Source organism: Tasmannia lanceolata, unplaced genomic scaffold, assembly GCF_043159265.1.
Source record: "Tasmannia lanceolata isolate RefF3 unplaced genomic scaffold, GAP_Taslan_0.1 ptg000602l, whole genome shotgun sequence".
Classification (NCBI taxonomy): Eukaryota; Viridiplantae; Streptophyta; class Magnoliopsida; order Canellales; family Winteraceae; genus Tasmannia; species Tasmannia lanceolata.
In genome coordinates, this window is record NW_027519274.1 from 4,366 (window position 1) to 17,020 (window position 12,655).

Sequence of the window (12,655 nt, forward strand, 5' to 3'; positions counted from 1 at the left end):
AGTTACCTTGAGGAGGAACTAGACACACTTTCGAGTGAACAGCCATGAAGTTACCTGCCACTACTTACAAGTTAAGCAAAACTTTAGTAAAACATCATCAGCGGAAGTGAGAGTCAGTCCATCAGTTAGCCAGCGAAGATCTAGAATGTAACTTGAAGACAACTCTTCCCAATCAGACAAAAGAAAACAAATCAAATCAACGGAAGTCACCTGAATTCAAACCTGAAACACCGAAAGTCCCGATAATATTTATTTATTTATTTAACTTATTATTTATTCTATTTAATTCTAATTCGCTTTGAATTCAAATCCAAATTGAGATCCAACCAGCCGGAAGTGTTGAGCCCAACAACATCATGACGACCGCTTGCGATTTACCCATTGACCTGAGCACCAAGAGCCACCAGCACCATCTCAACCATCACGGCCACCACCATCACCACCTGAACCACCACCACCACCATCATCACCTGAGCGGCCACTTGAATCATCACCTGGACTCGCTCCACCACCATCATCATGATCATCCACTGAGCCACCTAAATCAGCGCCTGGACTCACTCCATCACCTAAACCATCATCACCATCCCCTGAGCCACTTGGCGCACCTGAACCATTTGACCTCCGCGGCGTCGGCCTCGTCGGTGTCGGCCGCAGCGGTCGCCGCCGCCTCGCTGTCCCTGCCCTACCACCATCACCCTCATCACCAATATCTGAGTCATCACCTTAATCTCCAGCATCATCTCAACCACCTGACTAGTCAACTCAGCAACCACCACCACCACCACCTCCAGCACCACAATCCACTGCACCAGCACACCCTGCAGGACTTGACCTCAAACCCCTCGTCGGCCCCACTCTCATTGGGGGGCTCCTCAAGCTCAAGCGCCTCTTCGTCCTCCTCGTCCGCCTCCTCAACCTCGTGGGCCGCCTCCACCTCGTCCCTGAGTAGCAGCACAACAAACGAACCCAACAGCAACAACCACCACAACCACAACGACCACCAACACCACCTAGACTTGAGCCTTAACTTGAGCCACCACCTAAACGATAACCACCATCCAAATGACCATAACCTCAACCACCTACAACAGCAACAGCAGCAACAACAACTACAGCAACAACAACAACAGCAGCAGCAACAGCAACAACAATCACCCGTCTCGCCACAAGCTCGAGAGCATGAGCATGAGCCGCACCACAACCAGCAAACAAGTCCCACGGACCACCTGAACCTAAGCCTCCACCATCATCACCTGAATTTGAGTGTTAACTTGAACCATCACCATCATCATGATGATCACGACCATCACGATTCAGGTAACTCTGACCACGATGATGATAATAATCCCTCGCCAATTGACTTGCATAGATCGTCGACCTCCTCCACACTATCAACAGTCTCCTCGCCATCCTCGTCGTCGGCCTCCATTACATCGACCTCGCCCTCGATAACGAACTTGCACCTGAACGACACCAAGAAACGGATCAATCGGCCTCTAACAGGTAAGTCTATGAGCATGATAATCGATTGTCAATCAGTGAAGACGACTCTAACCAAATAACCTCATCTCGAACAGGCAAACATGTGAAGCACGGCACTGGAGCTAGCATACAGACACTTGTGACGCTAAGAAAAGTAATCAGGCAGCGACAACAATTGACGGCCAAGTAATTTTTGTATCTTAATGATGATGAGTATTCATTCATTTGTTAGAGAGGAACTTCATTATTTGTTTATTCGAATGACATGATATTTATTGTAACAAACCAACAACCAGATGATAAGAAACTATTTATAACACCAACTTCCATCAGACTGGCATGGAATAGGAACTCTCCCTCCCTATATGGTGTCATAGGCTCTTAACTGGCTAACCACCAACACGGAAGCTCAACGGGGCCCACCAAACGGGAGGTTAAAGATACACAGCAGTATGAGAGGATAATGGGAAATTGAGACTGATGAGCAAGAATTCATCATGGTCAACTCTCTTGTCTCGCCGCAACCACTTGTAGCACCGTAAATAACCATGTGGGGTGGTTCAACCCAAACTGATCGAAGACTCGGCACAACCAGTCACGATGTTGTAGAATCTATTTATTAATAAAAATTTACGACATCTATAAAATTAGAGAATCAATATTGAATTTCAGGTTATCAATAAATTGAGTCAAATGGTTCGTGTTTTACTTAAGCAATTAATTTATCAATTGCTCAGAAGATTGACGGGAAAAAATGTCTCGCGCGAGCAAAAAAGATCGTGTCAGAAGTGGGATTCGAACCCACGCCTCCGGAGAGACCGCGACCTTAACACGGCGCCTTAGACCAACTCGGCCATCCTGACAAGTATGAGGAGAGAGAGAATTTTTGCCATCTGATTCCCATCCACACGACACAAGTTGCTTTAGAACATCATAGAAGTTCCTATGCAGATTTGTGAGTCCACAGTTGTAACATTTGTTTTTGTTTACATCTGGATCCGATTTTATTAATTGCCGTAAATTGTATTAACCTAGGTCTTGTCAATATGCTCAGACAGTTGTTATATCATCGCCCAGTAGGGCCTCATATATTAAATTCATTAGAGGCAAGATTGAATGTGATACACCGCTCTGCCAGGACCTATCAGACACGTACAAATAGAGGCAGGCCGGAACAGGATCAGCATCACAAGGATGGGAATTCATCATCAAGATCGGACAAAGCAATCAATCATTACCCTTTCTGGGGATTTGCAACACTATCTGCCGTCGGATTAACTGCCCAACCTGTCGACTATAACAACCAAATGTCTCCTCCTCCTCCACCTAATGCTACACCTATGAATGCAGTGACTGACCAACAAGGTGGCTTCCGAATAACATGGAATGAATTTTGCTATCAGATGCTAGCTAGGGGAGAAGTAGAAAGGATTGTGATATCACCAGGCACCAATATTGTTCGTATATATTTACATGATGGTGCAGTTATCAATGGAAAGCGACCCATGATGAAGCAATACTTCCTACAAGTATCCAGTATCGAAAGTTTCGAGAATAGACTTCGAGAGTTTGAGAGCACACTAGGTATTAGACCCGGTGATGGAGTTCCTGTCATCTATGAGCGCCGATACTTACCCACCATAATCGGTATCTTGTTCGCTGCTGGACTCGGATATTACTTATACAGGAATACAAGTATCACTGGTTCCTCGAATCTCATGTCCGCCTTTACCAAAGCCAAATACACTCTAGTCGATCCAGCCAAACGAGCTGCTGATTCTGCGAGCATCAAATTCAAGGATGTCGCTGGCCTAAAGGAGGCTAAAGTGGAGGTTATGGAATTTGTTGATTACCTCAAGAACCCAGAAAGATTTTCAATATTGGGAGCAAAGTTACCTAAAGGAGTGTTACTGACAGGCCCACCAGGTTGTGGTAAAACCCTCCTAGCTAAAGCTGTGGCAACCGAAGCGAATGTTCCATTTTTGGCGCTCGCAGGCTCTGATTTCGTTGAAATGATCGGTGGTGTTGGAGCGTCAAGGGTAAGAAGTTTATTCAAGAGCGCAAATAAGTTAGCCCCATGTATCATATACATCGATGAAATAGACTCAATTGGAAAGCAGAGGAGCGGAACGCAACAAGCTTTCAACAGCGAAAGTGAGCAAACTCTTAATCAACTTCTAGTCGAGATGGACGGTCTAGTAGCTCGCAAAAGTGTAATATTACTAGCATCAACCAATCGTAGCGAAGTTCTCGACAAGGCCTTGCTGAGACCTGGTCGCTTCGACCGTCAGATACTGATAGATCTGCCCAATTTAGAGGAAAGGAGGGAAATTTTCGAAAAGCATGTATCTAAGATCAAACTTGAGAAGTCAGCTGAAGAGCTGTCCCACCGAATAGCCCAACTGACCCCTGGAATGAGTGGAGCCGACATAGCTAATGTTTGTAATGAGGCCGCCTTACATGCAGCTAGAAAGGATAAAAAGGTAGTAAGTGCTGATGATCTTGAGTATGCAATAGAAAGGGTAGTTGGAGGAACAGAGAAGAGATCCAGCTCCATTTCGGCCGAGGAGAGACGTATCATCGCTTATCACGAGAGTGGGCACGCATTAGTTGGCTGGCTCTTGGAACACACTGATCCCATATTGAAAGTTTCGATTGTCCCCAGAACGACAAACGTACTGGGTTTTGCACAATATGTGCCATCTGACAGAAAATTATACACCCCCAATCAAATTTTTGACAGAATGTGCATGGCCCTTGGCGGGCGAGCTGCCGAATTGATCGTATTCAACCATCTCAGCACGGGTGCCCAGGATGACCTGAAAAAAGTTTCTGATATGGCAATGGCTCAAATCAAACATTACGGATTCGATGAAGTTATAGGAAACATATCATTTCCGAGAGAGGATCCCAATGAAATGAGCAAGAGGCCATACAGTAAGCATCTTGCTAATGTGATAGATCAACGTGCTTCTTTATTAGTTCATCGCGCTTTTGAGACGACACAACAAATCTTGGGTGCCAATATGGACAAGCTGAAACTCCTAGCTGAGAATCTAATAACCAAAGAAGTGATGAACGCGAGCGACATTGAGCAGTTGATAGGACCACGACCTACAAACTTTTCCAAAATTTAAATATAATCACTAAGCCAACGGAATCCTTCTCCATAACCTTGTCTCCTTAAAACAGTGCACATAAACAACTCACAGGGTCTACCTGGCAATTCTGAGCGGCTAATCCTAGTCTTTCCAGTTGTCTGTCCATGCAAACCAAAATATTGTCTTATCTCATGTTCGCTTGCTGCCCCTGGCCTGTCGATTTTGTTGCCCAGGATTAAAATCGGACAATTAGCTAGTTGTTCGTCACTTAGCAAACCATCCAACTCTGCTTTTGACTCGGGGAATCTTTCTCTATCATAAGTGTCTATGAGGAATACAATTGCATCTACTGCCGGAAAATAATCTTTCCAAACTCTTCTAGCTTGGTGATGGCCACCTAAATCGAATGTTGTAAATTTTATGCTACCCATAGTGAGCTCCTCTGAAGTAGGGTGCAAAGTAGGCACATGTTGGGCCATACGATCATCTCTGAGCATATGTAAGAGCGTTGTTTTGCCGGCATTGTCTAGACCAAGAAATAATAATTTGGCATTCTTTTTATATAAACCCAGATAGCTAAGGGCGCCAGCCAGCCAGTCCCAGACGAACATATTTTGATAATTTCTGTCTCTTCAGTTCCTGTTATGACTCTTGATAGAATAATATATGTGTATATATAAATGTATGTAATAAGTTAAATTCTATAATAAGACGGTAGGTTAATATTCTGTCATTTATTTGTAGGGTTAGTGTACCATTAATGCTATGATCAACAAGATACTTATTTTATGCATTGGTGCGACGTCGCAGCGAGCGCGAAAATACAAAATCGCGCGATACACTGCTACACACGTCACCTATTATTTTTGTTTCTTGCCTGATGGCAAGGTGGCTTTCCCCGATGGCACCGTCACAGCAAACTACGCAACTCTGCCGTTGATCAGCACAACAATAGAGTTCCTCCTCGTGACCCACAAAAACAAATAACAATAGCATCATGGCTGAAAGTGATCTTATGATAAACCGGCGGGCTCAACAAGAGCGTGAACGCCGGGAACAAGAGCGCAAAATAAAGGAGAATTTGCTCAAGATTCAAGCCACCACCGGTCCACCCACCCCGGCTAGAAAAAAGAGGGGACTGAACTTTCATGAACCAGGAACATTCATTCAACAAGCCGAACAGTTGAGGAAAAAGGCAAAACTTGAGGCTCTTAAGAAGAAGATTGAGGAGCGGGCTGCCAAAACAGGTATCAACGATGCAGTTAAGCTAGCAACCTTAACCACTAACAAGGTTGTCGAGGCAACTACAGCTTCGACAACCGCCACAACTGTCAATAAACAGCAGCCTACCGCCTCAGAGCCAAATGAGGAAGAAGTGCCCGATTTTGAATGGTGGGATAAGCCACTGCTGAAGGGTCGATCACTCGATGAAGTAGTAACTAAACTTGTCCAAAACAACACACCGCCCGAGGAGGTATTCAAGGGTATAACAAACCTAGTCGAGCATCCACCCATGAGGAAACCACCTGGTCCAGATTTATCAGTCGTCCAAGTGCCAATATTTTTAACCCCAAAGGAGAGAAAGAAACTTCGTAGGCAAAATAGGAAGATCGCCGAATCGGATAAGCGGGAGAGAATTAAATATGGGCTAATACCCAAACCTGAGGCTAAATTAAAGAGATCAAATATAATGTACGCTCTTGCGGACGAAGCCGTCGTAAATCCGAGTATGGCTGAACAGCTAGTTCGTGAACAGGTAGATAAGAGACAACAAGCCCACATTGAGCATAATGAAGCCAAGAAATTAACTTTGGAACAAAAACGAGCAAAGAAACTAAAAAAAATTCAAGAAGATCTCAGTCAAGTCGGCACATGGGTAGCTGTATATAGGGTTTTGAATCTTACTTCCGAGGCCCACAAATTCAAAGTAACAAAAAATGCCAAACAGCTCACCATGACCGGTGTTGTGATATTATACAAAGACCTCAATTTGGTTGTTGTTGAAGGAGGACCAAAACAGCAACGGAAATTCAAAAAGTTGATGATAGATAGAATTCAATGGACTAATCCAACCAATGATACGGCCACAAAAGTATCAACTGATGTAAAACCAACTCAGAACTACGAAAACAATAAGTGTCTTCTCCTTTGGGAGGGCCAAGTCCCTGATAGATCGTTTGTTAAGTTCAAAGTCAAACAGATGAACAACGAACTTGAAATCAGAGATCTATTCAAACAGGCCAATGTAGAGCACTATTGGGATCTAGCCTTCAAAATGTCTATCCTAGAGACAATAAACGAGCCGTGACCGATAAGATTCTCATTCGATCCTATTGAAGCCAATTATAAGGCATAGGTGTAGAAAATTAAGAAATATATCCTTTATTTTTCTTGTGTTTCATTTAGGGGTGAGATAAAATATTCATTCTTCTATTATTATTAGGGTTCTAAATACGAATTTATATACATATGGATAGTATTTACATAATTGATAGAGTAATCAATTGTTGGATGGCATGAGCATTGGATTAGTTTCCAAGTGAGAATTCTTGTTTTGAGTAAATTGATGCAAATGCTTGCTTGCTTTCTTTCATAGGGACTTGTTGCTCTATAGATATATTGATATATTATAATCGATATGTCTCAAAATTTTCATCCAGACGATACGATGATACTGGTTCCAGGGGTTCATTGAATAGTGCATGACAGTCCATGGCGATGAAGGGATCTGGATTACCGAGACCCCTTTCGATGTCATGAAATATGTCGAACGGATATCCGTCGATGATATCATTCAGTTCGTTGTAACTCGGTGTATTATTTTCATGATCAGAGCTGTTATGGATGCTAGTACTGTTGTTGTTGGTTACATTGTTGTTATTAGTATGATGATGATTATTGTTGTTGCTTATATTATTGAAAACATCATTGTTTGATAAATGGATGTTATTGTTGTTGTTATGGTTGTTGTTGGTGCCGCTGCTACTAGATTGGAAGTGGCTTTGGTTGCTGCTGATACTAATGTTGTTGATGCTGCTATTGTTCGTGCTAAGACTAATACTGCTAGTATTACAACTACCGCTACTACTTGTGCCAGCTATTGGAGCCGACATTCTAGATCGGGGAGATGATGGATTTGTGATGCGCTTAAAAGTAAGTTGCCCATCAGTTGTTTTCCTACGATTTGCGTCATTGGGTCTCTTCCTGAGAGTTCCCTCAGCCCTTCGTTTCAATGTTGAGTTCCAATGATTTTAAATGGCATTGTCAGTTCTACCGGGTAGCAATTTTGCTATCTTGGCCCAATGGTTGCCAAACTCCTCATGTGCTTGTATAATTGTTTTTCTCCTCCTCGGAAGTCCATCTAGTTTTGACAATCTCTGGATTCAGATGATTGTGCCACCTCTCGCGGCACTGTTTTCCAATACGACCCTCAAGTTGGGTTGCAATGAGAGTCCACTTCTTGGGGACCATATTGCGCCACTAGCTCAACAACTTTCTGGTCCTCCTCCTGGCTCCATGCCCCCTTTTTCGTGCATTCCTTCTTGCGAGACGAGGAGACGTTGTTGTTGATATTAGTTGATGTGCCGAGTGGAGTTACAAAATGACGTGCGTCTGATCCCATCCTTGCAGATTGGGATGCTGGATCAGACGTGTTCTTCCTATAAAACTTGAGATCTTAAGTTGATTGTCAGTTAATATAAATTTGCTATATCAATCTACTGAACTGGATATTAAATTAAGGTTAAGATAAATAGAATGAATTTACATAGATGAATTAAAAAGATGGATGCTAATTTGTTGCAATCGAATGGCAAACCCGATAGCTGAAGGTGCCAATGTTGTTGGTGTTTGGATGGCCTCAAAGATTTGTTGATATTTTCATGGCGCCAAAAAACTCTGCCCTCTCGTTGGCTGCATTGAGGCTCACTTTTCCATTGAGTTTGCATGTTAAATCTAACATGAACTTCACCATAGACGAAGCTGTGTGTGCGTGTGTGCGTGTGTGTGTGTGCTGTCGCTGTACATCTGGCTGAGTGAGCGCGAACGTTGGAGTTTGTGAGTGGCGCTGATGCAAAAAAGTGCCGCTCGCTAGCTGACCACCGAGCAACAGTGTGACCGCTGAGTGCGCAACAAGGAACGCGCGAAACATACTAACAACCGAACACGCAAGTTCTGGTATCCTGGTTGTTGCTGGTGGTGAGGTGATTACGGGGTGTCCACGTATAGCTGAGGGCTCATTCCGCCTGCAGAACGAGAACAACTTGTCGCAGGAGGGTGAAGTTTCCACTGCGGCCAGCAGGCGTAAGAGGGGTTCATTAGAGACCAGACGCGCCCCTCTAGGGCCACCCGTTGGCGCAATATTCGAGAAACTAGCCCGATTATCAGGCTCAGTTTGGGCGGTCAGAAGCGTTGCCAAAGGCAAAAAAAATCGCTCAACAGTATGCAGATGCGGCGCGCCTAGCCTGAGCTGTGCGTTTTTATTTCTCAATGCATTTCCTGCTCGATGGGATCCTTCTTCTCGAGCTGATCCAATGGAGTCTCGGGTTCCTCATCGTTGTAGATGTTCTCGGCCATTTGCCAAACTTTGCATAATATTGTCTTCGGATACGGAACACACGACCCAGGCTCATTTGGATTCCAGGAGAAGTCGGAAATCTTGGCTGTATGGCCTCCATGGATGAACAGTAACTCTGGTGGTCCGTCCTCGGCGTCTCGGCCGTTTGTTCCTCTCCAATTTGCTCAAATCCCAAACATGCAATCGTCTGTCAGTTCCGCTTGAGGCCAAAATAGTTTCATTGTGTGGCGACCATTGAACTTGGAATATTTCATCCTTGTGCGACTCAAATGAGTGCAACTTCACACTTGGACTACGCAAGTCCCACAAGGCAACGGTCTTATCCGCCGAGCCTGTAGCAAGGATGTACTCACTGTATGGTTAAAAGCTAAACAATTCACCTCAGCATCGTGGGCTCTATCCTATGCGACGGCTTGTTGGAATGACTTGATCGTGTGTCCCAGATCATCAATTTTTGATCATCAGCAACTGAGCCAAAAATGTTACTGTGCAATAAGTGCCAAGCAACGTCCTCGACAACTCCCGAGTGTCCCGTGTAAATTGTCTTGGCGTCAATCGTTTTTGCGTCGCTTGTGGCTGATTTAATGTCCCATAAACAAATGGTGTGATCGTCGGATGCGCTCAATAAGTAGCCATCGATGTTTGAGTTCCAGGATAGACCGTAGCCCTCCTTCGAGTGACCCTTCAGCCTCAAATCGGGTTTACATTCACCGTTTGGGTCTGGTTTTGATGGATGTTTCGTGTAGTCAAAGATGAGGACATCGCTTGAGGGCGTCTTGGTGGCAATAATACAGGGGTTTTGTGGCATGTAGCGCGCTCTATTGACTTCGCCCTCGTGATTTATCTTGATGTCAATCTCAATTTTTCCACTAACTGAACCAAAGCCGCCAAACTCGCCCTTCTCGGAATCATATTGTGACGCGTCGAACTGGGCGTCTTCATTTGGTAATTGAACACTAGCAATAAGTAAATGGTTTTGTTCGTCGCTAGTGTGTGTGCCTAATATCATTCTGTGAATACTATAATCTTTGCCCTCCGGCTTTGTAATATCAGGAAGCCATTGAGCTGTTAGCGATGGCCACTCGAGGGCATGTGTCATAACGAGATCATAGAGGAAGGGAGTGTTCTTTTTCCATATTTTGTACTCCTCATTGATGACACGCTCTTCGACAGCCTCCTTGTCAGTCATTTTGATTTGTTATTGTAGTTGGAGGGTTTGTTGTCTAATTAAGAATTAGAGGAGGCTTAAAAAGTTGTTTGTATGTTACGCTGATTAGTGCGCTTGCTTGTCTGGACAATATGCTGCAGGTTAGATGATGATAAGCGAAAAAGTGTCCAGTTTAAATATTCACAATTGGATGTACTTTTAATTGAACGTGTTAACGTAAATGCTGAGGTAATCCTTACTTGGTTCGCGTACAAGGGGACGACGCATTACAAGAACTTGCCACAACTCAATGGACCGAAGTAGCCCTAAAGAATGCACGCTCATGGCCAATGGGTTTATGCTGTAGAATTTGCGCGCGCCGCTGTTGTTGTTAGCTTATGGCTTCAGAAATTATGGCGCGTAAAATTTGAATTTCAAAAATAAATTGACTCTTGTATCGCGAGATGGCGCTGCTAAAGAGGCAACAGATTAGTCTCCAATCGAGACTTCGGTATTTAAGCTCGTTATTGTCACATAAAGTCAATAAGTTTTAATTCACCCTTTCTACCGCGAGAGTCACTAATTTTTATGATCAAATATTTTCGCAGTATTATTGTCCGAACCTATCACCATTCCTCCATCATGGCTAAACAAATCATCGATGACAGTAAGTTTACTGGAGTCAGATTGCCAAATACCTTCAAGCCGATCCATTATGATCTGACACTGAAACCTGACTTGAAGAATTTCACCTTTGATGGCAAGTCAAGATAGATTATGAAAATGGCAACCCAACCGACAATATCGTCATCCACTCGCATGAGCTCGAGATATTGGAAGGGTGTTGCTACACTACTTCATCGGGCGACGAGTCGACGACTGACAAGAGAAAACTCAACAGCGTAACATATAGCAAAATCAGCGAGACAGCCACTCTCGAATTTGAAAATGGTGCCCTGCCGAGGGTACTCTGTGTCTCAACTTCAAGGGTATATTGAACGACAATTTGAATGGCTTCTACAGAACAACCTTCAAGGTTGGCGATACCACAGTACACGCGGCCACATCGAAATTCGAACCTAATTTCGCTAGGCGAGCTCTGCCATGTTGGGATGAGCCAGCTATCAAGGCAACTTTCACAGTGACTCTCAACCACGATCGAGTTGTCAGTTCGAGTGACCAGGACATCAAGAATATTGCCTTATCTAATATGCCAATAGACTCAGAGAAAATCAGTGAGTCAAATCCAAATGAAGTTGAAGTTACTTTCCAAAAATCACCCATCATGTCCACTTACTTGCTGGCCTTCATCGTTGGTCCATTCGAGGCTGTTGAGGCCTCTGATGGGAAACGTCCGGTACGTGTATTCACGACACCGGCAAGAAGGAACAAGGGCAATTCGCCCTGGATGTCGCCTGTAAGTCTCTGAGATATTATGAGGACTACTTCCAAATCGAATACCCCCTACCCAAGATGGATCTGATCGCGATTCCAGATTTTACATCAGGTGCGATGGAGAATTGGGGTCTAGTCACCTACCGTGAGAGTTGTCTTCTAGTAGATCCTGGCAATACGGCGACCAGTGCCAAGCAATATGTGGCCCTAGTGATTGCCCACGAGCTTGCTCACCAATGGTTCGGCAACTTGGTCACCATGGAATGGTGGACACACTTGTGGCTCAACGAGGGCTTTGCCACCTTCATGAATACTTATGCATCCACGATATTTTCCCAGAATACGACATTTGGTCTCAATTTGTCACCGATGCCCACAGTCTTGCTCTGAGCCTCGACTCATTGCACACCAGCCATGCAATTGAAGTGCCTATCAACCACCACTCGGAGATCGAACAAATATTTGACGCTATCTCTTACAAAAAAGGTTGTTCTGTGTTGCGAATGTTGCACACCTACATTGGCGACGATGCATCAGGAGAGGCATGAAGGACTACTCACCAAATTCGCCTACAAAAACGCTCTCACCGAGGACCTTTGGGATGCCCTCGAGGCGGCCAGCAGCAAGCCAGTTCGCAAGCTCATGTCAGGCTGGACACTTCAAAAGGGTTACCCTTGGCTCTCGATACAATCCAAGAGCGAAGAAGATAAGATGAAACTCACCCTCACCCAGAGCCAGTTCACAGCCGACGGTAAATTGACACCCGAGGAGACCAACTCGAAATGGATGATCCCTATCTCGGCCTCTATGAGTTCAAACCCTTCAAACTCTACGAAATATGCACTATCGAGGACACGACTACTGAGGTAACCATCGATGGGGTTGGCAAGTGGCTGGGTCAAGCTGAACCCTGGAACCATTGGACTCTATCGATGCGCATACCCCGACGAG

General features: G+C 44.5%; 5 protein-coding genes and 1 non-coding gene across 6 annotated transcripts; 3 read left to right on the plus strand and 3 right to left on the minus strand.

The window, feature by feature from the left end:
- Window positions 1-2,265: 2,265 nt before the first annotated feature.
- Window positions 2,266-2,348, minus strand: TRNAL-AAG (transfer RNA leucine (anticodon AAG)). The gene has a single exon. It is a non-coding gene; the product is annotated as a tRNA-Leu (tRNA).
- Window positions 2,349-2,531: 183 nt separating this feature from the next.
- Window positions 2,532-4,586, plus strand: LOC143868681 (uncharacterized; the record flags this gene model as incomplete). Its single annotated transcript, XM_077376202.1, has 1 exon — window positions 2,532-4,586. A coding segment is annotated over exon 1 (2,055 nt), but the record flags the coding sequence as incomplete, so codon positions are not given.
- Window positions 4,587-4,618: 32 nt separating this feature from the next.
- Window positions 4,619-5,197, minus strand: LOC143868685 (uncharacterized). The gene has a single exon (XM_077376208.1). It carries the CDS (start codon window positions 5,195-5,197, stop codon window positions 4,619-4,621), a length of 579 nt encoding a protein of 192 aa, XP_077232323.1.
- A 386-nt stretch (window positions 5,198-5,583) lies between these two features.
- On the plus strand, window positions 5,584-6,894 carry LOC143868682 (uncharacterized). The gene has a single exon (XM_077376203.1). It carries the CDS (start codon window positions 5,584-5,586, stop codon window positions 6,892-6,894), a length of 1,311 nt encoding a protein of 436 aa, XP_077232318.1.
- Window positions 6,895-9,071: 2,177 nt separating this feature from the next.
- LOC143868683 (uncharacterized) lies at window positions 9,072-10,351 on the minus strand. Its single transcript, XM_077376204.1, is given in 6 exon segments — window positions 9,072-9,170; window positions 9,172-9,212; window positions 9,215-9,309; window positions 9,311-9,524; window positions 9,527-9,559; window positions 9,562-10,351. Coding segments are annotated over 6 exon segments (1,272 nt in total).
- A 422-nt stretch (window positions 10,352-10,773) lies between these two features.
- Window positions 10,774-12,570, plus strand: LOC143868684 (uncharacterized; the record flags this gene model as incomplete). Its single annotated transcript, XM_077376207.1, is given in 7 exon segments — window positions 10,774-10,820; window positions 10,918-10,976; window positions 11,075-11,211; window positions 11,298-11,676; window positions 11,679-12,011; window positions 12,014-12,236; window positions 12,238-12,570. Coding segments are annotated over 7 exon segments (1,511 nt in total), but the record flags the coding sequence as incomplete, so codon positions are not given.
- Window positions 12,571-12,655: the final 85 nt, after the last annotated feature.

Coding starts and splice junctions, on each gene's coding strand:
- LOC143868685 (XM_077376208.1), bottom strand. CDS start 5,197: ATGTTCGTCTGGGACTGGCTGGCTGGCGCCCTTAGCTATCTGGGTTTA.
- LOC143868682 (XM_077376203.1), top strand. CDS start 5,584: ATGGCTGAAAGTGATCTTATGATAAACCGGCGGGCTCAACAAGAGCGT.